Consider the following 27905-nt stretch of genomic DNA (forward strand, 5'->3'; position numbering starts at 1 on the left):
CGAAAAACAACAAAAATTAGAGTCGTTACTTAATTCAGCAGGTTTGTGCGTGTTCCGGTTGAGTTTGGTACCAAGATCCACAATTATAGATTACTGAAGATTCCAGTAAGATTGATGTCTTTCCAGTGATATAACCAAACGTATAAAACGGTATAATATGGTTTTAGCCTATAAATGTAGACGGTAGTTGATTTAGAGTTAAGTTAACACAGTCATGAGCAATGAAGAACAAGAGGTATGTAAATAGCAGTGTATTTGTTAGTAGGTAACAGCGTGTGCCATGCTATGGGTGCAACACGAAGGAAGAAAGCGTGTTCAAGGTCATACACTTAAACAACACGTACAATCATTTATTGGTAAATGTACAGGCTATGAAGAACTAACAGAATAAATATAAATAAAATCAAAAAACTATTTACAAAGTAAGCTTGTCATGCATATCTCCACATGACTGTTGTCAATAAGAGACGCGAGGGTTTTGAACAATTTAAGCGGCCGGTCGAATGTTCCGGTGCATATGTTAGTCTCGGTCCGCTATAATTTTGTGATAACTAATGGTTCTACCTGTGAAATAAGATGTGATGTCAGATAGAGGTCTTGAACTTCGAATCTGGAAAAATAAGTGTAAGTTATCAAACCACAGTTAACTATTGTTTAGTATACAATTTGCAGCGTGAAGCTCCTTCGCCACATGTAATACCCTGCAATCGAGTTTTAAATAATTGCCCACCCCACTTTGGACAGCATAAGAGCGACTCCCTGAGTGTGTGGAGCATTTTCCTCTTCGTGACCAGAGTATAGCAGCATCTCTCCCGTAGCTAGCCTTTTCTGTCCAGCTTGTGTCCAGTGGGTTTCTCTGATTCCCAGTACTGCCAAATTGTATCTTCTCATTTCCGTTGCTATTTGACTTCTCTTCCCGGTCTCCCACATTATTCGGACTTTCCATGTACTCAAAAGTCCATTCTCGTTATTTGACTTATTTAATTTCGTTACTGACTAACGCGATTTAAGTCGATGACTATACACGAGGATAGGGGATAATAATCATTCATATGGTCAAATTGGAGTCAGGTCTCGGGTCACTAAAGTGGTGAGTCCTTTCGATAACACCGTCTGATCTAAATGACAACAAAATAATGGGCCCCATAACATATAATGAAGTCAAAGCAATGGGAATGAAAGGGAATTTTTGTGACAGCCAGGAAATATGTCAAAATGTGAGAGATACATTTAAATGCTTATGAATAGAAATACCTATCAATAAAGAAGCAGCACAAGTCAAGCGTTCCAAATTGTTTGATAATGGCATAAACTTAAATATCTGTAAGTTGTATAAATTAATACACTAAAATGAAGGAGCCGGAATGAAATGAACGGAGGATAAACCAAAATGTTTTTCTAATTAAGGCTCTATACTACTGAGAAGATAAAAAAACCACTGTGAACTAACACACTCATAACGAGTCAAATATATATTTCTGATTCTTCATGAGAACCTTTTTTATCAGGAATAATTTGGAACTCATAATATTAAGAATAGCTAATAAGTAAATCAAATCCAGAGAAGAAAAGACGTCCAAGACAGTGTTCGATGTAATCGCACAGCTGTGTATTATAAGCGCACAGGACAAATAGAAGTAAATGACAGTTAATCATTAAATTTTTCAGTAATTGGAAAAGTTGTTCACCACACCCAAAATATCTTATATCTCCTTCAAAATTTCATATTTAACTATTGGTCTCTTCGCAAGTATGTAGAATTTTTTAGAGACTCAGAATTCACATTTATACAAGCCCTATTCATCTGAATATCGACAGCCTGTTCCAACTCCTAGAGTACCTATTTCTTCGAACGTGCATTTATCGCCATAAATTTTCCTGTTTTAGATTCGTTTTAATTAAGTTATTGTTTATGTCTGCTAACCGGGTGTACTTAGGCATTCACGAAATGTTTACAACCTATAACGAATTAAATTACTGAGAAAATCAAAAAGTATCGTCTGGTGGTCCCCATATATTCTCTGTCATCTGCCCATTGCAGAAATGAGATGATTCCCATAGAATTCATAAATTATATATATTTAGCAATGAAAAAATGTTATGGTAGAGAAACTGGTCGTGAAGACCTGGGGATGAATATAGACGACAGCTGATTCTCACAAGTTAAATTGTTATTAAACTACAATCTTAATGTAATAGTACATATTTTGAGCTGAAAAATCTTCAATACAATCAAACACATTGTATTAAATAAAGCGAGTATCATTAGAATTGTTAATTCAGAAGTGCTTACAGAATTAGGATGAATGGAAAAGTCAAAAGAATTAAAACTGGATTCGTCTACTTAACTTACGCCAACTATCTCTAGAGGATAATAATAATAATGAGCAACTCCGAAAGATCTAATCGCGCTAGTCATGATCTAAACCAAGCCATATGTAAGTGAATTTTGTGTATAATCATTTAATTGAGTTTTTCGTCAGTAAATGTTCATTCCGATACATTGTACACCGTTTAAGACTTTTGATTATTACTTGCACTGGACAGTCGAAAGAGAAATAGCACTACCATTATCGAATAGATAAAAGTATAGAAAAGTTATGAGTGGGAATGAAAGAAACACCTTTTAGGATAATATCAGTGTTCATTTGGAGTGAGTGTAAAGCACTGTAGCTTGCAACTCCAATCCACGAACACCACTCATCTACAACATTAATACTAAGTGTACATATCTTGCTTTAAAATGTCATGAAACAAGTAAGTACTTCTTTGTATGTCCAATAAACTATGGAAGGAATGAAGTGAATAATTACCATACATTAATTTTTAAGTTTGAGTTGATCCCCATAAAGTTACATTTCAGCTAAACATCTTGACTAATCGGTTAATTGATATTGATTGGTTCAGTGAAAAAAATAGGTTTTATCTATCCAAACTAATTACCAAGTGAAGTACATATAAAATCATATTCTTCAATTAACAGTGGTTTAAACAAAGCATAGTGGTTGTTAATTTCCTGTGACTTTCGTGCTTATTGACATTTTGTGATTCAGTCTGTAAGTGTGTACCTATCTTAGGTACTGTATATGGAAGATAGCAATTTATTATGTCCTGGTTGTAACATAGAAAGTGAAATCATTCTTACTCATTTCATAAACATAGTTATGTTTTTAAGATTTCTTAACCAGTTTCAGTAAAGAGTTTATTACATATTCATATCTTAATTTCACTAAAATGCCGACAATAAAACGATATGACTATTGATTTTCACAATGTAGATCAAATGGCATACAAATTAATGCAAATTGAACATCAGAGGTTGAATCTAATGAAAGGTAATTTAATCATTTCAAAAATTATTTAAATTTTTAGAGGAAAACTCTTAACAGTGGATTTTGTATTTGGTTTCTGAGTTGCGGGCGGGAGACGATTGTTTATTTCTTCTAAAAATCTGATTCAAAACTAAAATTTATTTAAGATTTACAAATGAAAAGTCATTCATCATGCGATTATATTCAATAAATTCTGAAACTCATACTGTACCGGATCTACCTATTTAGACCAGTAGTATTTGCAATGCGATGGTAGCTTTAATAATTTACACTTCTTCCTAGCATTCCTTAAATATGTAATCAAAATCTTTATTGAAGAGCGCTAACAATATTTTAGTTCATAGATGAACAGTAATGTAATTTATTTGACTAACAGTTTCAAATGTTAAATTTTTAAAATTTATTTAGTAGTAAAGTTACTCAAGTTAGCTTTACAAGCTTTTCGTCCCACCACTTTTCATAATATATACTTGGACATTGTGTTCACACATGTTATGATGTGTTCCGTGTCACTTGAACAAGTAACCAATTAGTTCTTATGAAGATCAAGATATAACCCCTAAAGGCAGTAAGGCTATGCTCATTGTTGATTGATATTACGTTGTTTCAGATTAGCATTGATCCTTTGAAAATGAGAAAACTTCCACTCCAAACATGTACGGAAGCAGAAACCTATTGACCAGTGTTTTTCTCAGTATGATATATTAACAAATGTTTCGACTCTTAAAACGTAACGATCTATAGATTGATGGCATAAAAGTAGTTAGAAAGTGTGAGAGAATAAATGGTACACCTTATAATTAGGGAGATCACTAAGTTGTTCAAAACATTGAAAGTCAGATTACTTCGACCTTGTGGGTTATGGCATCGTAATCACTCTCAACTTCTGTGACCCATTTTTAAACTGGTATCATACTTCAGTTATTAATGACTCATATTACAAATGATCAGAAGCAGGACTGCAAAATAGACTCATTGGAAAATTCACTCTAAAAATGGGGAAGATATTCAGTCCGAAGGAATACATTTAGGACTATAAAAGCCATCGAAGCACTTATTTACGCTACAACAATAATAGATTCGGTTTAATTTCTTAAAATCCTCATGGCATGACTGTCTCATCTACATGATCACAAATCGAAGTCACAACCTTATCTACCCTAACCATTCCTGTTACCCCAGTTAAGTTTACCGGTTTTATGAATGTATAACATGCAAATACAGCTAGATCCTACCGTTAATATATGTTTGATATCAAGACAAAAGAGAAACAATGTGGGGTCACACCTTCATGGACGAACCATCCCCTACGATCTAAATATCATTATTAATCATCCGCAACCCTGACGTTCTTCTGTAAATTGTTTAACGTCTAGCGATTAAGCGTAGAAACAATTATGTTTAAAAGTTTATTTGAGGGGACGATTCAGTTTTCTTCTATAGTTATTGAGTCACTCACTCGTTAGAATAGACGCAAGGTTGATTCAATGGCAAAACAGATTATATCGTCGTTTTATAAAGGGAAACAAGATTCTTCCAAGAATTAATAAGCTGAGAGATTGTGATACTTGTACAAACTAATGATTCTTTTGTATTTGATGGCCCGCTAGTTACGAATTACAAATATGATGTGTTCGTTTGTGCTCACCTATTTCTATCTGAAATAACTGATACTATTTCGGGAATTCCTAGTTATTACATTAATTCGAATACTTCTAATTATCTTAGAGATAAACTGAAAATTGGATGTTTACTGATTACAGAACAAATAGTGGTGACCTCAAAGAGCACAGATTCCTTCTCAACTTTGGTAAAAGAATAATTTACGTACAGTTTGAGTTTAAAACGGGACGGTAAAAAATTCAAGCTACGAGTTTTTCGCAGATGTAGCATGTTATCGAGTATTTTGGACGTCGTTGTTTATCAGCTATTAAAAGCATTTTTGTCACCACACATCAGTTTTGTAGCGGTAAATAAATCCCTAAAATAAATAGCCCTGTAAGTTTTCGACATTGGATGCTGACCATATATTTTAGTGGACTCATCTAGCTGAAGGCGCTCGGCCATACATCCGCACCAGATCACGTGTGGTAACGCTGTGCTCAACATCTACCGCAATCGCTAGCCAGATTAGATCAGAGAATTCCGATATATTGGTGATCGCCAAATACACTCTTCCGATCTCCTCGACTCTGTCTCTTGACTTCTCTCGCTGGGTACAAATTATATTAAAAGGTGTTGCTGGTAAAAGCGTTGTCAAACACTGAATACCTGCGTCATCATCATTGGTGAGACCGACGTGATCTGGTACACTTAATTGCAACTGTGAGTCTGTTCCTTTTGGGATTTTTATATCTTATTGCCTTAATTTTATTAATTTTTATACAGTGTGAAATTTTTCTCCGTGTCTCAGGATATCTATATTTTTCCCTCGTATTATTATACTTAATATTCCCCTATAACTGAACAGATTCCTAGGGTATTTAAGATTAAAACCATGTCCTCAACCTCGTTCCAACTCATGCCATTCTGGCACAACAATATCGAGGCCTGGTTCTGATACGCAGAAGCCGAATTCCACGAGCACAGCGTGATCGACACACGTGCACAATTCCTCGCAGTAGTCAAGGCACTACCGCGGGAATTCAACAGGCACGTAACACCTAATATGTTTACTAGTGATGATTTTGGACACTAAGAAACAGTGAAAAGATCTATCCTTAAACGCAGAGACCTAACCGATCGACAAAGGTTAAACCAACTCCTCAATAACATAGACCTGCAGCACGGTTCTGCGACGGACATGTTGCAAGGGATGAGAGAGGTTATAGGCCCAAGAACTTTCGACGAAGGCCTATTCAAACAACTTTTCTTGTCTCAATTTCCCCAACAGGTGCAAGCGGTTCTGGTCTCGTTTCAGAACAACACCTAAGACGAGCTGGCTGCATCTGCCGATCGTATCTTAGAAATTACGAAATCTTCTACTACCAAGGTATTTTCAGTCAAAGAAAGGCCTCACACGACTCAGAATGACATAACAGAAACAACTCAGGAAACTTCCAAGCTGGCACGTGTTAACGGCAACAGTAGCCGGCGAACATAGCCGTCTGCTATACGTTACAGATGTGACGACGAGAGTTCGCTACCTCATCGACACTGGCGCAGAAGTTAGCGTTCTCCCAGCGAATCCCAACGACCGGCTTAACGAATCGGCTCTAAACTTACAGGCGGCAAACGGAAAACCGATCGCTACGTATGGCAAAAGGTACGTTTACCGTAACGTGGGTTTACGCAAACCCATCCACTGGATCTTCGTTGTTGCAGATGTTTCTATGCCAATCATTGGTATGGACCTTCTACAACACCATAATCTAATCATCGATACGCGCAAACGGAGGCTAGTAGACGGAAACACTAATTTATCCGTTTGCGTAACTTCTTTTTCTGGTTGCAGATTATCCCCAGTCACAATCAAGCATACGATAGACCCACTTTATCAACCACTTCTCGATAAGTATCCCGGGATTCACCAAACGCAACCGAAACTACCGTGTGTAACCAGCAACGTTACACACCACATCACGACTACAGGACCACCTGTATTCTCTAAAGCACGACGACTAGCCCCTGAGAAGCTAAGGTTGGCGAAAAACGAGTTCGATCACATGATAGACTTAGGAATCATGCGACCGTCAAATAGCCCATATGCATCTCCGTTGCACATGGTCCCTAAAAAGGACAGCAACGATTGGCATCCAACTGGCGATTACCGGCGATTGAATGCAAAAACCATTCCCGATCGTTACCCGTTGCCTCATATTCACGATTTGACAGCTACCTTGAAAGGTACAACTGTCTTTTCGAAAATCGACTTGGTTAAAGCGTATAACCAAATCCATTCAGAAATGCCAAGTCGGAACTGATTCATTAGACTTCCTCGAACACACTATAGATGTGCAAGGTATCCGACCCCATAGAAACAAAGTGGGCGGACATTCTGGATTACCCAGAACCGACCACCGTCAAGCAATTACGCACGTTCAACGGCCTGGTAAGTTTCTATAGACGTTTCATACTTAAATGCGCATTACTTATGAAGCCTCTTACCGATCAACTTCGTGGACATGAGAAATCCATCAATCTGGACGACACCGCACGAAAAGCATTCTTCACAGTTAAGGAACTTATCGCTCAAGCAACAATATCAAAAATGTTTCTTATGTTATACATAATGCCATGGAAAATCGAGATGAAACAAAATGTTAACTAGTGTCTTACGTGCAATAGTCATTTAAATGTTATGGAAATCTTACTCTTCTTCCAGAACGCGTCGTCTTAAGTTTATTTTCAGATACATTCGGAGCATCATTGCTAGTGTCGGTTGTCGGTTGAGGAATTATAAGTGTAGGAGTCGTGTCGTTCGACTGTACCGAAGGGAAATCGACGTGAATAGGATTTCCTTCTAAATACGCTGCTTTTAGGCGATCTATGCTGATGCTATCGTTTGTTCCGTTCTTATCGACTATATAGTACGTAGATTCACGTTGAAGGGTCCTTCGTATGCTGATTCGAATGGTCGTCGATGCCAATCTCGACGAACGAAAACGTGTGTACTATATCGTAAGTCAGGTTGAACGAAAACATCAGTTGATTGGGGTCGAGTGGAAGCAGGTTTAACTGAACGCATTGCGTTTGTAAGCCTGTTCGTGTAGGAGGTTAGATCCATGTTCATTGAAAAGGATGAAGGATCCACGAATTCTCCTGGAAGTCGAAGTGTCGTTCCATAAACGAGTTGAGCTGCAGTGTATCCAATGTCAGCTTTCACTGCATTGCGGATACCTAGTAAGACGAGTGGAAGAGCGTCGGTCCACTGTGAAACGTTTGCAGCTGATAGTGAAGCTTTTAGTTGTCGGTGAAAACGTTCTACCAACCCGTTTGCTTGTGGATGGTAGGCGGTCGTTCGGAAGCGAGTGGTTCCTAGAAGTGTGGTCAGACGACGGAAAAGTTCAGATTCAAACTGACGTCCGCGATCTGTAGTGATGGTTGAAGGGCAGCCGAAGTTTACTACCCATCGTTCGACGAAGGTGCGGGCCACTGTTTGGTGAATCCCAGGATACTTATCGAGAAGTGGTTGATAAAGTGGGTCTATCGTATGCTTGATTGTGACTGGGGATAATCTGCAACCAGAAAAGAAGTTACGCAAACGGATAAATTAGTGTTTCCGTCTACTAGCCTCCGTTTGCGCGTATCGATGATTAGATTATGGTGTTGTAGAAGGTCCATACCAATGATTGGCATAGAAACATCTGCAACAACGAAGATCCAGTGGATGGGTTTGCGTAAACCCACGTTACGGTAAACGTACCTTTTGCCATACGTAGCGATCGGTTTTCCGTTTGCCGCCTGTAAGTTTAGAGCCGATTCGTTAAGCCGGTCGTTGGGATTCGCTGGGAGAACGCTAACTTCTGCGCCAGTGTCGATGAGGTAGCGAACTCTCGTCGTCACATCTGTAACGTATAGCAGACGGCTATGTTCGCCGGCTACTGTTGCCGTTAACACGTGCCAGCTTGGAAGTTTCCTGAGTTGTTTCTGTTATGTCATTCTGAGTCGTGTGAGGCCTTTCTTTGACTGAAAATACCTTGGTAGTAGAAGATTTCGTAATTTCTAAGATACGATCGGCAGATGCAGCCAGCTCGTCTTAGGTGTTGTTCTGAAACGAGACCAGAACCGCTTGCACCTGTTGGGGAAATTGAGACAAGAAAAGTTGTTTGAATAGGCCTTCGTCGAAAGTTCTTGGGCCTATAACTCTCTCATCCCTTGCAACATGTCCGTCGCAGAACCGTGCTGCAGGTCTATGTTATTGAGGAGTTGGTTTAACCTTTGTCGATCGGTTAGGTCTCTGCGTTTAAGGATAGATCTTTTCACTGTTTCTTAGTGTCCAAAATCATCACTAGTAAACATATTAGGTGTTACGTGCCTGTTGAATTCCCGCGGTAGTGCCTTGACTACTGCGAGGAATTGTGCACGTGTGTCGATCACGCCGTGCTCTGTGTAGCAAAACAAGGAATTCGTTACTTCTTTTGCACAGGTTTTGAGTTTATAAGTGGTAAATATCCCACAGTAATAGATATTAGTTACACTATGTAACTGTGGTGGGCCAAATAATATATGAACTCCAAAAGTTATTAAGTACAAACTGTAATGTAAGTATATACCAGTTTTATGTTCGAAAAACAACAAAAATTAGAGTCGTTACTTAATTCAGCAGGTTTTTGCGTGTTCCGGTTGAGTTTGGTACCAAGATCCACAATTATAGATTACTGAAGATTCCAGTAAGATTGATGTCTTTCCAGTGATATAACCAAACGTATAAAACGGTATAATATGGTTTTAGCCTATAAATGTAGACGGTAGTTGATTTAGAGTTAAGTTAACACAGTCATGAGCAATGAAGAACAAGAGGTATGTAAATAGCAGTGTATTTGTTAGTAGGTAACAGCGTGTGCCATGCTATGGGTGCAACACGAAGGAAGAAAGCGTGTTCAAGGTCATACACTTAAACAACACGTACAATCATTTATTGGTAAATGTACAGGCTATGAAGAACTAACAGAATAAATATAAATAAAATCAAAAAACTATTTACAAAGTAAGCTTGTCATGCATATCTCCACATGACTGTTGTCAATAAGAGACGCGAGGGTTTTGAACAATTTAAGCGGCCGGTCGAATGTTCCGGTGCATATGTTAGTCTCGGTCCGCTATAATTTTGTGATAACTAATGGTTCTACCTGTGAAATAAGATGTGATGTCAGATAGAGGTCTTGAACTTCGAATCTGGAAAAATAAGTGTAAGTTATCAAACCACAGTTAACTATTGTTTAGTATACAATTTGCAGCGTGAAGCTCCTTCGCCACATGTAATACCCTGCAATCGAGTTTTAAATCATTGCCCACCCCAGTATGGTGTTGAATATCATGGCCCAATATCGCGTCAGGAAACCGAAGAGCTGCTTTCTAATGCACATGATGGCTCTTATCTTATCAGAGACAGTCAACGTGCCGAAAACGCCTATACCTTGGTCATTTGGTTCGATAAAGTGGCAAAAAACTTCAAGTTGTATTTTGATCCCATAACCAAGCAGCACTTTGTTGGAGAAACTAAATTTGACACTGTAGAACTCCTTGTCGCTGATGGCCTTATTCATTTTTATGTGGAAACACGCGGAGCAGATGTTCTTAAGAGAATTGCAGAAGCCAACATTTATCAAAAGACGCCGTTTTATAAGGTATGTTGTCTCTTAACCCAGCCGTTGGGCAGGTAATTACAAATCCCGCCAATGTACTTCCCTTTTTTTTTACCTCACATCTTTATATCGTTTGCTGATCATACATACATCTAGGTAATATGATCACCTTAGTGTAAAATAGAGAGCACTGATTTCAAGACTACCCATGGGGACTTCATGTACTAGTTGTTTCTAGTTGGATAGCTTGCTATTTCTCAGTTTATGTTAGGCTACCGCAATTTTATGATTTCGTGAAGCATAGTCTTTGAAAGTAAAAGACTTGTGAAGAGTTGCTAGTAGTTGATCGTGTGTCGTTAAAAGATATCCAACCTACACTTATATTATATGATGTCAGGTTTGCATTCCTGAATAGAGGTAGTACATCACTCGTCTTATTTCTCGATCCTTCGTCGAGTTAGTTTAAATATATACTACGTATGCTTTATTCTATTTATTTATTTTAACACATAAATATTGATACAAAGGAGCACCGAATCCATATGCGTCACATAAGTCACTTGATTTGTGTGTGGGCTGTGATACTGCCCGGGTGTCCAGACCGAAGCGGGTGGTTTTCTTAGCGGACCACTCACAGAGTCTTAGACCTAAAGGTCTGATTCACAAGGCAGTGGAGCAACGTCAGGATATGCAGTCCCATGGTAGCCGGTGACCAACAATAGATCAATACGCCATCTGTTTCCTTAGGATTCTGGAGCCCATGTGCACTATTGGTTTGGAATCAGTGTTTTCAAACTCTCCTATGTGGACCCTCCATATCCACCAACTCGGCTAAACCGCCGGACATTCGCTCTTCATCCTATCAGTTTCGTAAACAACAGTAATGCCGCGAGAAGGTAGTGAGTGGGGGTTCCCTGGCAGCGGATAGATACGCGTGGTCATATGAGACCATTTCGAGAAGAAGGGCTGACTCTCCACTCTTAGCCGTACCAGGGTATTTAAGGCAGTTCACTGTCATATTTTATGGCCGCAAAATGTGGCCCTTAAAATGTATTCGTAGGTTACTAATATTCGATCACATATATCTTCGAAGCATTGCTCATGTATATCGGGGCCATAGGTTTCGCAATTTGGAGCTAGACGCAAGTTACCACATATGGGTTGCAAATCGATTGATGAGATGATAGGTCTTCAACTGATATGGTCAAAACATGTATTATCCATGCTCATTCATTGACTACCTCGACGAGTGATAATGGGTGGTGTAAGATAAGTTCAGAAGAAATCTAGGGGGGGGGGGCGGAACCAAAACTTAGGGCCAGTCCATGAAAACACTGGTTGTTGAATCGAGCTATGTAGGTAGGTACAGACTGCCTGGTCGGGGTTCGCGCGATTATCGCAACCAATGGTTAGAGACTGAGTGACATATCCTAAAATCGTCGGCATTGGCGCACGTGCATTCACTTTGTCTTTCGTTAGATTCAAAGTTTTTGAATTCCTTATAAATTATTATTATTGTTAATCTGCTAATCCATATTTTGTTCTCGATTCATTTCTTCTATGCCTAATCGTTTCTACCACCAATAATACTGTTACTAACTCTACTATGGGCTTTGCTCTAACAATTTCATTTCACTGTGCTAATATGGTATGGTAACTTGAAACAATGTATACATGTACCAGGTTATACGTCGCGTATGACTGACTGACTGGTTTACACGTTCTTACCTTCATCTCAGCAAAAAAGTAGTTCTCGTTACCTTTAGTGTTTTTTTATCCGTAGAGGGATTTTGTGAACCGATTCTATCAAGACCAGTTCATTATGGATAATAAAAATAAATTGAAACTCTCAGTCAATAATGTTGACATTTATTCTAGAGACATATTTTGAAGTAAGCTTCATCTCGCTATATAAATTCATAGAAGTGACTATAGTTTTATTATCTTTCTCTTTTTTCATTTCAGGTTCGTTATCACACTTTCAACTCTCAGGCAGTAGAAGCATGCCTTAGCATAAAGTCCTCTGAAAACAAAGTGATGAATAACGAACGTCCTCTTCCTTCTCCGTTAAAACACCTCCAAGCTTCTCAACGCTATGCAAACACTTCCAAACAGTTATCTTGTCGTCGTCAGTCTATGGATGCAAGTCATCTTGATAGCCGTTCCAAATATCAGTCCGTCGTTTTTACGAAACCACTTATTCGTGACTGGCCTGATGATAAAAATGGGTTCAAAAATTACCGGAATTATCCCCCTCTGGCTGTTCAACAGTCTAATGCTTGTAGCCCAATACAACAACAAACTGACCCAATAACTACCACCTCTACTTTTGAAGTAGGTTTTTCTCATCTAAGGTTGGGACCACAAGGAGATATGCATGAAGTTGTGAGCAGCACACAGTCTTTCTCTGGAGTTACTTCATCTCACACAACACAAGTTAGTGTATGACAATGTTTTAAATACTTCTATACATATTTCTGAATATGGACATTATGCCTTTCAACTGTCGTCTTTGCCCTTCAATCAATTTAAGTTAATTGTTCATTTGATAATTGGTTGAGTGCTACTCATGTACATTGTATAAAGCAAACCGAACAATATCCCAAACTATAGGGGACGCTTTTAACTCGAAGTACAGTATCTTCCTTTGAAGAAGTCAGCTGCAATCCTTTATCTACTTTCGGATCTTTCTGGAAACGTCATCAGTTAGATCCAGCTACACCCGACTTCATCACTACTTATAGCCTTGCCTAATAGTTGTTTAGCACCTAGGATATTTTTATTTAAGTAACTTCAAACTGTTTTCATATGTAGTTTGCTGTCGTGCCTCTAGTTATATTTTCAGTCTCCAGAAGAAAACCCTTCACGATGTAGGGAACCATAAAGTGTAAATCGCTTACGCTTCCACTAGCACTCAAGAGAAATAAAAGATAAGTTCTGATGGGAATCTAATCAGTGTAGAACCTAGCACAAATGTATACTAACTTGGGTTGTCACATCAAATTTAAAAAGCGAGATGGTATTAACGGGATTAACAATAAATGGATTAGAATAATAGTGGTATTAAGGATGGTAAAATTTACATTATAGAACAGGATTTAAAAAGGATTGTCCAAACCCAAAAATCCTTTATATTCATATGTAATAAATGGAACAAAGAAAAGGTTACGGACCATAGGTTACAGTAAACAGTATTGAGACTACCCTTAAAGACCACCTCAATATGAATCTTATAAATAACTATAAATTTGCAATACATCCGAAGTAGTCAACAGAAACGGTAGATGAAATACTGAAGTTAGTCATCATCTACCAGTAGCCTTCAGGTGGTTAATATAGTTTCTCCAATATTTAATAAATCTAAAGTCTGGCCGATTTAAATGGATTGAGATATAACAAGGGAACTCAGTCAACTACAACAAGGGAAGTAGTGGTTTTCGAGAATCAAGGGCGATATCCATCAATCAAACAATGTAAAGTATTATTGAGGCTAGTTTCGTTAGATACAGTTCCTACTGACTGATCTTAATCAATGATTATTCTGTATTATAATGACGGATATGAGTATTGGTTTCATAACAAATCTGTGGTATACTTTTCCAAGTCATAGCGTCAGTGTGTGAAATAACTGACCTCTTTTGAGCCATTTAGGAAAGTGAAAACCTCGTGCATATGGTCCTTGTAGTGGCCATAATCGTTGGTTGAAGACTAAATGACAAGTTTTAAAATCAACAACAATACTGATGCATTCATTATTTCTTTTAAGTCTCGAATATAAGGTCATTGTTTACTTTCAACTCCCTGTCTTATTTGTATTGCCTACATTGTTGATCACTGGTATTATTATCAGATAAATATCATAAATTAAAGACTGTACCCATCTACAATCATTTTACAGAAAAGCATAAATTATGTAACATTTCGAACTTCATTCTGTCTTCGATTTAAATATCAGAGAAGTACCCCTAATCCTTATGCACAAAAGTGGCTTAAAGTCAAGTACACAAACCTGTGTTGGAGATAGTTAGAAGAGAGTTAAGGGCGGCCAAACCGAAACGTGGCATCAGTCCTTGATGTCACTAACTTCTAGTTTGATCCATGTCGGTAGATGCAGAATACTTGGTTGGGGTCCGTACGACTATCATAACCAATGGCTGGAGACTCTGGGTGACATGGCTCAGAATTGACCACAATGGCGTAGGTGTATACACTCTTTGTCTTTCCTTAAACCGTGAGATTAAAATTGCCTTATATCTTTCTTTTTATCAACTAAGTCTTTCTTTTTGTACTATATCCTTATACACAGTCTTTCTTTTATATATTACTATCATGGAAGTAACTACCTCTATGAATTTGGTGATCATGTTGTGCTAATGAGTTGTGGCAACTTGAATCAATACATATATATGCCTGGTCCTACGTTATAGCTGACTGACTGACACAAACCTGTTTTTGGTAGATAAATGGGTGTCGACATAACTGTAGGGACAGTTGTTTTCACCTTTCGTGAATACCCATTGTTTAATACTTCTCTGTCGTTATATTTTCATTTTATAATGAAATCATAATTTGCTAACTTTTTCAGGCTTCCAGTTGTAGTACAGTAACAGCAACTAGCTGTGCGACCGTTGTTAAAACTATTTCTTCAAGTGACCAATGTTCTTCGGTTAATTCAGTTTTAATTCAAGCACCTCTTGCCACTTGTTTTTCTGGGGAATCAAGCAGTTTAAGTTCTTGTACAAATAGTAGTTCTAGTAGTCACATGGGTCTTCTACCGAGTGCTCAGTCATATGAGTTGGAATCTGAATTTTCTTCCGAATCATTTGGTCCAAGACATATTTCATTTGGTAGTAATTTATCTGACCACTATTTTTCAAACGGAGTTTCATTTCAAAGTTCCAAACTTAATGGGAGTACGTCAACTTCTCCAAAACAACAGCTAAATGATTTATCCTTTACAGATTCTGACTATGCACAAAATGATGCTATGCGTAATCTTCAGGAACGATATAACTTGCCTATGGCTTGTTTACCTGATCCATGTACTTTTATTTCAAATGTCAAACCACATAATTTTAGGATTCATACTTATCGTGGACCTCATTGGTGCGATTATTGTACTCATTTTATATGGGGGCTCGTTGCTCAGGGCATGAAATGTGTAGATTGTGGATTTCAGGTACGCTACTTTTTAATCTAACTTGGATAACTTCCAAGGTAAATAGAGTGTTCATGTTTGATAAGACGAAACCATATTATCTGAAGTATCAGTAGAGTTGCAAATAAGACATCTGATTGTTGTTGTTTCAGCAGTTGAATTAAAATCTAAAAATCTAGTATTTCATACATTTCTGTCTATTGTTAAATTTGGCGTATTGGAATCATATGAGTTCATTTATTTCGCGAATTCTCTTCACCTGTTTACAAGCTAGAATCAATAGTATTGACCAGTAAAAAAACTGTGTATATACTTTATGTGACAAAAGTCATGACTAGAATTAATTTCACTTGTAGGTGAATATACTGTACTAAAATGCATGAAAACTTTCATCGTAGGATGAGGAATAGGTGTGATGACTTCCAGCTAATTATGATTAAAAAAAAGTAGACTACTGAAAGGGAAGTGCATGCTTTGTAGGTGAGCAGAAGTCTTAGGTAGTGTAAATAAATGTCTGCGATGATATGGTAGTCGTTCAAGTTTACCGACGAAGTTTGCTGAAGTCTGTTCTGTCGTTTTCAGTAGACGTGCACTCAAGAAACCGTAGTCACCTGTCTACAAATTCATTACAAAATCCAAGTAAAGTTGACACTATTAAATGCATATCAAGAAGATTAAACATCTAGAGTAAATCAGAAATAAAACAGCGAACGACTAGTCAATAAAAGCATTTTAAAAGAGCAAATTCATCTACTTTAATCACTATCTTTAATTTTATCAGTAGGACTTTTAGCATTTTTCAAACTTGTTTATGTTCATTGTTTCTTCATACTCGTACAGTTCATTTTCCACTCATTTCATTTTTTCGCTTCATATATTTGTATATATTCACGGTTGATCTACTCTCTATTTTTCATAAGGCTCATAAACGATGTGCTGATCTTGTACCGTGTGACTGTGTACCAGATATTAAACAAATGAAGCGAGTGTTCGGTGTGGACTTGACTAATTTGGCAAGAGCTGAAAACAAGTAAGTTTTCAGCATATTTGTGCTACTCAAAAATGGATTTTTGTTTGTCATTAAACTGAAGAGTAATTTATATCACTCCAATAATCGTATTCCATGTGTTTATATTAGGGACTGAAGTATTTATTGAGTGATTGCCAGTCGTTAACACATTCAACTGTTAATCACTGATCTCTAGATTCGAGCTCTCGGATGGTCTAAAGTCCTGACACATAAAGTGGGGCTCAAGACGAAGCACATAAACCTGCTCTTCATGAACATATCTCACCTTATTAATTGTTTGTGTGTTATGGGCATCTCATCTTGTGAAACCAACTGATTAACTGCACTCTAGCACGTCGTTGGTTGAGAGAGTCCTGACGAAAGATCTAAAAGGTTTATTGAAAATGAGACTCAAGAGTAATTTTAGAGAATCAGAAAGCGTGCTAACAGACTAAGAAGTTTTCCATCAACGATATACCAAACCGTTTCTACCAGAATAAAGTGTTCGGAACCTGATACGTTCGTGCTCTGTACCAATGTTTCGCAACTCTGACTTCAATATAGTGGACAAGACTACTTTTATCCTCTTCTTCCCTGTCCAGCTGAGTAGGGTAAAAATCCATCAAAATCATCCACTTGGGCTACAAATCTTCTCCACCATCTCAAACAAATCTATTTGCAGAACCTTTGTTGACGATGGCTCCAGTATATATATATATATATTGTTAATGAGTTTTTACTTGGTAGGTCGAAAATGTAACTATTTTAGAGAAATAGATGTGGGTCATACCCTGGAAATATACATCTTATATAATTCGTACATTTAAATTGATAACAATATGATTGCTGACTGATCAATATTTCTCATACATAGTTATCACAAACCACTCCACTTTTTTGCATAAAGGTGCTCTCGTTCTTGGTTTCTTAAGAAATGTGTATTATATGAAGTATCCATACATCATAATTCCATTCTATCTTTCATCATTATATGTATAATTGCGTATTGATCATTTATCCAGATGATTTAAATTTTGTTGCTGAATAATATAAACAGATGCACACTCATGTCAGCATGCTTTCGCTTTAACCGTTATTTCACAGCTTATTAAAAAGTTTGACTATGGTATTTCTGTGCCTACGACTATTTAGTTATTTCAATTTATAATTTTATAAAGTAAACAGATAATAGAAATCATCAATTATGTTTAGATAACTCAATTGTTAGAATTTGTGTGGTAATGTTTGTCAACAAAGCCTACTGTTTAGTAAAAGAGACTATCATTCTTCTTGGATTCTGTAGTTAACTTACATGTAGTATTAACATAACCCTTTTTTCTTTTTGCTATCCTTCGTGAGCGTAAACATTTATCTTGATATCTTGATGTATTTACTTCCATATATTGATTCCATGTATTCTTCTAGATCTCAAGTTGAGTATTATTCCTAAATTTTCGTCCATCGATTTTAGTTTTTTTTATGCTCAAATTTTATCCTGTGTTATTATTTTCTACTTGGGTTAATTTTGCATGAATATCACATACCAACCATAAATTAAGTAACTTTAATTTTATCAATATTTTTGATATATTTTGATATATTATCATATTTATGACTAGTAGAAGTTGCAACAAAGGAAAAACTATTCTGCAGTGAAGATCAATCTTTGTTTTTCGTAGATATCCATTCAACCCTGATATTTTTATTGTAGGACTGTGCCAACTCTGCTAATTAAATGCATTCAAGAAGTAGAACGTCGAGATGGTTTGCGTTGTGAAGGCCTTTATCGTATTCCTGGAAATTATGATCTTGTGGAAGAATTACGTACTGAATTCGATAAAGGTTAGTTTATTCGAACAAAATAACGTTTTATGAATTATTCATCTTTCATATTTTATTTTTCTTGCACTGTCAATCCAGAGATGTATTTTTGCACAAATGCAAATAAAGAAGTATTGGCAATTCTTATGATATTATTATTATTATTATTATTATTATTATTATTATTATTATTATTAATGGTTTTATTCGATATTATATTTTCGGTACAAAATACAATTCTCAGTGCAAATTATTTCCTTTTCTTATTTCTTGATTGATCCTGACGATAAATATTGAGTGACCGCCAGTCAGATGTTAGCAGCTCAGGAATCGACATCTGAATAATGTTCATTCTTTCCAACGCATATTACCAGCCAACACGATGTCTCTGATTGTAATTTTTCGTAACTTTCACACCGAAAGGTCGTAAACGCACCTGAATAGTTCATGTGATGTGTTGAAACAAACAAGAGACAGGTAATTTGTTGAAATATCTAGATGGTATGAGCAGATAATCCAAGCGGACCGCCGATTAAGTCCACGGCGAGATCCTAAGGTTTTGTAGTGGTCACGTTTTATGTCAATTGTTATTATTCCGATTCCCTGAGGTTTTTTTTACCTCATCTGATAGCAACTACTTCATGGTATCCATAACGCTTCAAGCCGATACACATTTTTCATAGACTCCACTTTAATTACAACTGATTATTATTGACATACGGCTGTGTGAATTTTGTGAATTATTTGGTTCACATCTCACACTAAACGAAGTTAGACAACTATTAAACACCAGAAAACACTAGACAATCGTTTTTTCGTAGTGTATGCGTTTCTGTTTATTGTTTGGCAAATAAATGTACTCTGATTTTTCCATAAAGCACAGAAAGGTTGTTGAGTCTAATCCAAAATGTGATTTATCAACATCTTGAAATCGATACGAATTATTTAAAAGAATAGGTATGTACTACTTTATCTAAATACCTAACATGACATTAATTATAACGCGTTTGACGCAACTCGGTTAATATACTTCATTTGTAAATTTGACGTGATAAGTAAAGACCATTTCATTTTTCGTAGAGCGAATATGTTACTTCAATTCTAGTGTTTTTCAATAAAAACTATTGAACACTAATCATATGATGCAGTAGTGGTTCACCTCACATCTCGTCATCGTTTATCTACTGATCAAGTACAGTTCAAAATATCGTACTGATATGACTAAAGTGTGCAAGACTAAAAATTTTGTTTTAGCGAGAGAAGATGAAACAATGTATGAGTCAACGCAGTAGTTTTATTTTACTGTTTCAGCATACTCTTGAAATTTGTCATGTAATTGTTTGACCTGTACGTAATTTAGTCGATATAACTCGGAGAAAATTTCCAAAATTGGTGGTTAATTTAAATCTTACTTCTGCGCAAATATATGTCTATGAATTAAGTAGTTTATTTTTAATTCACTAAATTTGTGTGTGTCAAATATTAGCATGATTATTATGGGATTGTATGTTCGTCTTCTAAATTTGAATCACATTGGTTTCAGGATCAAAGATGCTATTTATTAGTTATATATATCATATTTACTTGTTTAAATGTCTTTCTCTCAGATCCGGAATTGGCAAATGTATCTGAGGCACGTGTTCGAGATATCAATGTTTTGACAAGTTTGATTAAATCATTTCTGCGTCAATTGCCTGTTCCATTAATCACCTATGAAGCATATCCAGATTTACTGGATGTTGTTAGTAAGTAAAAACAAAGTTACATGATATTTTAATCTTGCAATGAATCAGTAATATATACAAATATTACTTTGATTTTTGTTTGTTCGTCACTTCAATCGTATTCAGTAGAGAAAACTGTTAGATAGAATTTTTTGTTTAAAAACCGAAACAATTTAATCATGACTTTGTCAGAAGTGTATATTTATATGATATACGTCTGATTTACTAGGTCTTCTTAATGGACACTGAAGTTCATTTTAAATATCAATGACTAATCTTGTTGCTTACTTGGTTATATATCATTGATTTTTATTCCCCAGCTAAATTCATTTAATGAATTGAATGGATAAAATTTCAATACGTGTTTGTCTTTTTACTTTCGGTCCCAATTTGTTCTTGCTCCCAATTAGTTCTATACAATTTAAACATCAAAGCAATGACAAGAAATAAATGTTTGAGAGTAATGCCTTGTTGGTTTTTCGCTAAATGATACGGTTCGCTTTGTTTTAACTTTACATGTTAACTAACTAGAAAGGAAAGAAGTTGTTGTTGAGAACAACGATGCAATATTCTCAATCGAACCTTCCAGCTAGCGAGAATCCAACATCATCAATAGAGGAAAAAGTAAATACAACATTAAGTAACATCAAATTCCCAAGACCTAAGTTGATGTGATTTATTGAAATTTTCAATATTATCTGAAGCATTTTCATTAGTGAATAAAACATTGTTCTAAAATGCAATACTAAACGAGTTTAATGACTGATATAAACTTATTACAAACTGAACCTGCTCTCTTAAATACTTGTCAGTTAATGATTTTATCCTATTACTTCTTTGTTGTTCTTATCGTAACAAAGTACCGTACACAAAAAGGTATACTGATAAAACATGTTTCAATCGGCCCCCAGATGCTCTGGTACGACCAAGAGTCGAGAGAGCTCTCACATTGCCACGCGTATACAACCACTACCAGGGAACTTCTACTCATTACCTTCTTGTGACATTACTGTTGTTCACGAAATTGAGAAGACGAGAAGCGAATGTCCGGCGCTTTAACCGGGTTGGTGGATATGGAGGGTCCCACATAGGGGAGTTGGAAAACACTGATTTCAAACCAATGGTGCACATGGGCTCCAGGATCCTAAGGCAACAAATTGCGTATTAACCTATTGTTGGTCACCGGCTACCATGGGACTGCATATCCTGACGTTGCTCCACTGCCTTGTGGATCAGACCTTCAGGTCGAAGGCTCCAGGTGTGGTCCGCTAAGAAAACCACCTGCTTCGGTCTGGGCACCCGGGAACTATTTCAGCCGTCACACGAATCAAATGATTTGTGTGGTGCATATGTATTTGGTGCCTCCTTTTACTAATGTTTATGTTTTTAAATAAATGTTTCAACCCGCACAGTTAGTAAACGTACTTGTATTCATTTAGAATATAGGTACTTCTGGAGTAGATCTGTGTTAGTGTGTTACTAGCTAATACTAGATACTGATTTTTAATATTGTGGTATTTAGTAAAACCAAGCTGCCTTTGCATCACACAAGATCTCCCGTCATTTCTTCTAATCACTCGTCTAATTAAATGACCATTTAGACTACCAGTGAGCTTAATCATTCATTTGTTTTTTGTGGCTTTTAATGAATGTACTTCTCTTAGAGTGGTCTTTGACCTGCTGATTATTACTGTAGAGTGCAGGAAAAGATGTTTTAAAACATCTTTTAGTTGATCGTCCTACTTTGTTATTTGAGTTTTTCTTACTCTTATAAACTATTCTGTTTTTTGGCTAATGACTGATAAAACTGGCTTAACCTCTGCATATCTATTATAGAGTTTAAATGAACATACTCATACCTTTGGTTTTCAATATTCTAATTCCTCATATTTGCATCATTTATATCTTTTTGTAATGCAACATAGATATTCATAGACAACTAATATTTTCAGACATGATCTTGTGACTTCCGAGATTCCCTGTATAAAGAAATTGTAGTCTATTTTTTTCGTTTGTTTTCTGCTCTACATTTTATGCCTATATCATGTGCTCTTGATTTTTTTTTAAAAATAAAAAATAGGCAAAATTACTAAAAGTTTAGCGTTTTTCGGGTTTTTTATGGACGAATAAATCGATATCATCTGTGGAAAATATTTTCCCATTTTAATCTTAGATCATTTTTATTTAGTTGTTTATTCAATGATATTTGTATATGAAAAATTTGATTCAATAATAAACTAGTAATGTTAAGGTGGAATGCATAGTTAAAAACAATTCAGACATGCTTTTACATATTACCATCAGAAAGGGTTTGAATTATGAAGTTGTTGATATTCATGACTGAATTTTGATCAGCCTTTATTGGCATATATAGGTCTTATTTAGAATAGCTATTTGGTCACAAGTTTTTTCAAAGATAAATAGATTTAGACTAACAGTAGTATCGTGGTGCATACCACTTATGTTGACAAATATTAGTAAGTAACAGCAGTCGGAAGTGGAATGCCTGCCTGCAGAAGATTGAATTGAAGAGAACAGGAAAGAAAACAGAGAGCAATTAAAATAAAAACAGAATTGAAAGAATCATGAGACACGTAAAGGGCAGCTAAAGGAAGATGTCCAAATGATGTACTCAATGTATGGTATTCATATTTTGCGAAATCACTCAGTAATTTTGCATTAAACAGTAAATTGGTTTTATCTCAGTTGCTAAATGGGTAATGTGACGCTGTTTAAAACAAACGGTATTGGATTCGAGCCGCAAAGTAAGCATCAACTGTAGGATTTAGGTACGTTTATCTGACAAGTTGTAGATCGGACAAAACTTGCGTCCTGGACTCCATTGTTAGCCATCATCTCTTTTCTTCAACAAATCTGATAAAATTAATTTATTTCTAGTTAACGTATACAAATTTGGGTCTGTAGTAATGTTTCTACAGTATGTATGTGACTTTGAATTAACTAGATCATCGTCGACGTTTTAGTTTACTTCTGATATAATATACCGAATTAACACCGAGACATTTGTTTTATTGACACTGAGTGTTTGTCTAATAATTCTGTTAATACATAACAAATATTGATAATTGAGGCAAGTTAACAATTTTGTTTTTCTGGCGATTGTACTTTGTTGACGCATATTCTGCGCATCCTCCTATCATTGGTTCACTTAGATCTGTCGAATTCGTCATCACTTTCAATGACCATATAAACAATTATAAATTAATAACAGATAATTCGGTTTTATACATTTTCCATAAGTAATTTGGTTTGATAGTATTATTATGTTTGATTAATGACGAGAACATTTATATATGCGCTTGCATACCTGAGAAAGATGAAGAGCAATTAGATTCTGTCCAAGTATGTGTCTACATGTATTCTTTTTGTATTTAGAATTTTCGTATTTTGCATCTTTTACTTCAATTCTCTAAATGAAGTGGTGGTAATGCATACTTTAAAAGTATGTATATATGAGAATAGTAGTCTTTATTCTATACAATTCACATTTGTACCACAATATTTTTTTGATTCCTTTGGATACTAGACAGGACCCATTCATCAATCAACTTTGTTATTACTTTTGACTTAACTATATATGAAACCAAATGCAAAACTATTTTAGTGTTTTCTTCTGTTACTTTTTGCACATATCAGTAAGTTTAGCTCCTTTCAATCTATCTTTGTGTGTACCTCTTCTATGAAAACGGATTTCTTTGTTTTTCGAAAAATAATTAGTCTAAAAATAATATTTTGTCTTCGTGCTGTTTGAAGCGAGAAATTTAAGAAAAAAAACAGTCTAATTTGAATGTATTTTTGCTCGTGTGTCTGTGTGTGTCTGCGTCTCCATATCTTTTTTATACTGTTTTACTAGTATGAAGAATAGCATGTTTATCAACCTTTCCCTTCGTTCATTATTTCCCTTAAGTTTTTTTTGGAAAAAATATATTCTGTTAAAAGTTTTCTGTTTATGCGTCAGGAAGTTTTCACTCACACAATTAAAAGGTTATGAATAAACCAAAACACACAAATCTAATAAGCCGATTTTTTTAATCGAATTTTTTAAAAATCATAACATATTTTAAGTGATTTAATAATACACTGTCAGCTTTAAAATTTGTTATGTTTTCTTATAGTAAGAATGTTAGTGCATGCAACCTTCAGTTGATTTAAAGGTATTCTGTTGAGTTTTACAAAATGACTGCATCGAGCTATGGCCTAATGGTTAAGGCATTCAAACGTTGGCCACTAAGTTCCTGGACTGAACACCGCTCCACCTACTGCAGTTTAAGCAACCGAGTAGTATCACTAGCTCATTTCCAATTTCCTGGTGCAGAATTTAGTTGAATTTTAATCAGTGACTGTAACTGTAAACAAATTCAAACAAGGTCTCCTAAAATCTCCAAGCACTGGTCGCTGTTATCACACAGACCTTAACCAAGTTGTCTACTGCTAGTCAGTTTTCATGAACCGATGCTGTTTTGGTTAGGCTGCCTCAAGGTCTCTTGCAGCCTACCTTCGGACTAAAAGGCGTCGCCGTTCGAGGTAGCAGTGATCAGGCATACATAATACTTGTTCTAACAACCTCAACCAATGAAGATTTACAACATTTTCAACTGATTTTTAACAGATTCCTGGTAGAATAGAGTCATGAGCTTTAAGAATTCACATTAGTTTCTAATTGATCGATTCCCCCTAGATTGTTTTTTGCTGTCATCTTTGGTGTTATATAAACTTCCTATTAATTAGGCAAATTGTAGAAATAAAATTTCACATTCTAAAACCAAACATCATAATGACTGAATAGTTAGACAAAAGCGGTAATCTTTATCAGTTGCCATAAAACGCTCTTCTCATCAATGATTTAGTGTTTATATCAGGGCGTTAATCATTAAGTCATGGTTTCGTAGCCTGTTCAGTCTTCTGGGTTCAGGGTTTTCCAACCTGTACACATAAAATGTAGGTTTAGAAATTTTATACATCATCATTATTTATTTTTATAAGTTTTTAAAATTCTATTTCTTGCTGGAGTGTGCTAATCAGTAGTAGATAATTTGTTTGAATTCGGTCAATTGATAATTATTTTATCTATTCGGAATCCAACTAGATCAAGCTGTTGTTTTTATTCAGTTTTACAGATATACCAACTTTGATAATAATTTTGTATATACACTTCATTTGTAGGAGATGATCGACTGAATGAACAAGAGAAATTAGATTTGTTAAGAAAAATATTTGCTCGCTTACCCGGTGCACATTATGAAAGTTTGCGTTATTTTATAAACCATATACACAGGTAATAATAAATAAACTTTTTTAAATGTTTAAATTGTTAGTATTGTAATGATACCAGGTTTCAATCACTTAATATATTTTCGAGCTTTTTTGATGTATTAATCACTTATTGATCATATCATATTCTTTTTTCACCTTGTCACCACCTCAAAATCCTACAAGCATGGATAGCCTTCTTGTTTTCATTGTATTATGGAAAATGAGAGAGTTTTATCAAAACTAAGGCTTTCAGTACAAACTACTCGTATTTTCACTTATTAGTTGTCCTCATCAGTATGTTTTGTCATTAATTGTCTGAATGAGGTTACTAACGAACAGCTGTCTGTTGAAATGAAGCACAACTTAACATGAAGGAAGCTGGATTACATAGCTCTGCGAGGAAATTTGTATCTAATATACAATCCGAAAAGTACAGAAAAATATTAGCTGCCAAAATACGTAATTAAGTTTGCTTATACGTTGAAATTATTCAAGGAGTGTATATTGAACTCTCATTAGTAATATAGTTTTTTTCCAATTGACACATAATTAAAAGTTTGATGTTGAAATATTCATTTTTAAAATATTTTTTACAGAGTGGCTGAAAAGCAAGATGTGAATATGATGACTGCAGCTAATTTGGCTATTGTCCTATCACCTACTCTACTGAGTTCATCTTATACTGATCCTATAAGTTGTTTAGCTGGAACACTTTTTGAACATACCTTAATAGAATTACTTATAAAACATTGTACTTACTTACTTCCATCAAGCGGACGATGGTTAGCTAGTAGACCTACTGAATTAGCAGACAATGCAATCCATTCACCATCCCATCGTCATAGTCAAATCATTACCAATAATAATTTTATTCCACCGGTCACTACGGTATCACCACCTAGTATACCATCTTATAAGAAATGGAATTTTTTAAGAAGTCGATCATCCACAGATACTCGTACAGTGCCAACTTTATCACCTATCCCATGAAATTGGATGAACAATTATCGATCTCGTTCTGTATCTCTTTGTGTCAGTATAAATAAATTATTGTGAAATGTCATATTTTTTACTACCTATCTTACCATTATATTATTCTCTGATTGTTCTGTATCAATAAATATTTGTTAACACATTCCACCATTTTTTTATATAACTTTTTGATTGTGTCCATTTTTGCATTTCACAAAACGTTCTTAACAAACTTGTACACATATATTTACTCATTTCTTGAACTCCATAATGTATGTGCTTGTTTTAGAGAAATCATTCATAAGTGATACTTTTATTGTCTTCCAGTTTCTTTTCTTTTATTTACTTTAAAACATTTAAATGCAAGCAGTATAATCTCGAGTTTATATGATCACTTAAAAGCTTATTTATATAAATATAGCGTGTTTCTAACATCTGATTGTGTATTTCTATCTTATCTTATTGTTCAACTCACTACCTTTGAATATATGCTTGTTGTCCAGCTCTTATTATGTGGGGATTATGCTGAGACATCTTTAAACATTATTTATTGATAAACTTATATGATGGTACCATTTTTATTTGATTTTTATAAATAGGACTGACAGTGCAAGACAAGAAAACGAAATAACACTTTGTACATATACATATATCTGTATTATTAAACTGTGTTTTATAAAAATAGCTCATTACCTGATGGGTTATTAAATAGTGAAGGTTAAATCTGTTTTTGAGTCCATAGCTCGTCATGTTTACTTTGTTCACATCTTTCCTGTCAACTTATTTCTGAACGGTGAAGTGATACCGTTAACAGTCGTATGGTAGATATGTTTAGTGAGTCAGTGATAATGTTTATGATTTCTGGGTTACTAGTTCAAATATAAATGTAGATGAGCGAACCCAAAAAAGAACAATTATATGTTGACTGTTTTACGCAGGTTTTATGCACAGTCTCAGCTTGACTTTTTTTGCAGAGCATTGCTTATTAACTTTGAGAATGACTGTAGGAAACTTGAAATGACTTTGACCTATGAATTACTTAGAACAAAATAAACATTAGCAGTTATTAGTTAGTGTCGGTCATCTGTATAACGTTCAGTAAGTTATTTTGTCAGGCAAACGTAAAAGTCACCGGTTATATGATAGTAGAAAAAATTCTTCATATTGCCCATATTTCATTGTACTAACTGTTTCTCCATACTTCTACTATACGTTCTTTAAACAAGTATAGTCATTATAATTCCAGTTTCGTGGTATCTTTTTGTTTGTATGAAACCGTCTAAAAATAATTTCAATTTTCTGAAATTTGCAAACAGTTGTGCCTTTTGAAAGTTACCAGTGTGTTCTCTATCGTGTATGATGTTAACA

General features: G+C 35.5%; 1 protein-coding gene across 2 annotated transcripts; it reads left to right on the top strand.

Moving 5' to 3' along the window:
• Window positions 1–309: 309 nt before the first annotated feature.
• CHN2_1 (Beta-chimaerin) lies at window positions 310–27203 on the top strand. Of its 2 annotated transcripts, none has more exons than XM_051209486.1 (10): window positions 310–422; window positions 466–624; window positions 10218–10621; window positions 12545–13015; window positions 15165–15758; window positions 16658–16767; window positions 18458–18588; window positions 20175–20312; window positions 25476–25587; window positions 26162–27203. In XM_051209486.1, the coding sequence occupies exons 2-10, from the start codon at window positions 582–584 to the stop codon at window positions 26553–26555; spliced, it is 2397 nt and encodes a 798-aa protein (XP_051074941.1). In that variant the 5' UTR covers window positions 310–422; window positions 466–581; the 3' UTR covers window positions 26556–27203. The 2 variants fall into 2 exon arrangements, with proteins under 2 accessions (XP_051074941.1, XP_051074942.1); XM_051209487.1 differs by lacking the exons at window positions 310–422; window positions 466–624 and adding an exon at window positions 10044–10183 and having other exon boundaries at window positions 15165–15492; window positions 15541–15758.
• The last annotated feature ends 702 nt before the right edge of the window (window positions 27204–27905 follow it).

The sequence above is a fragment of the Schistosoma haematobium genome, chromosome 1, assembly GCF_000699445.3.
Source record: "Schistosoma haematobium chromosome 1, whole genome shotgun sequence".
Classification (NCBI taxonomy): Eukaryota; Metazoa; Platyhelminthes; class Trematoda; order Strigeidida; family Schistosomatidae; genus Schistosoma; species Schistosoma haematobium.

Bases quoted from the DNA above. Each gene is read 5' to 3' on its own strand.
- CHN2_1 (XM_051209486.1), top strand. From the start codon at position 582: ATGTCAGATAGAGGTCTTGAACTTCGAATCTGGAAAAATAAGT. The intron at 10,622-12,544 runs GTATGTTGTCTC...TTTTCATTTCAG, and splicing joins AAAAGACGCCGTTTTATAAG to GTTCGTTATCACACTTTCAA. The intron at 13,016-15,164 runs GTTAGTGTATGA...TAACTTTTTCAG, and splicing joins CTTCATCTCACACAACACAA to GCTTCCAGTTGTAGTACAGT.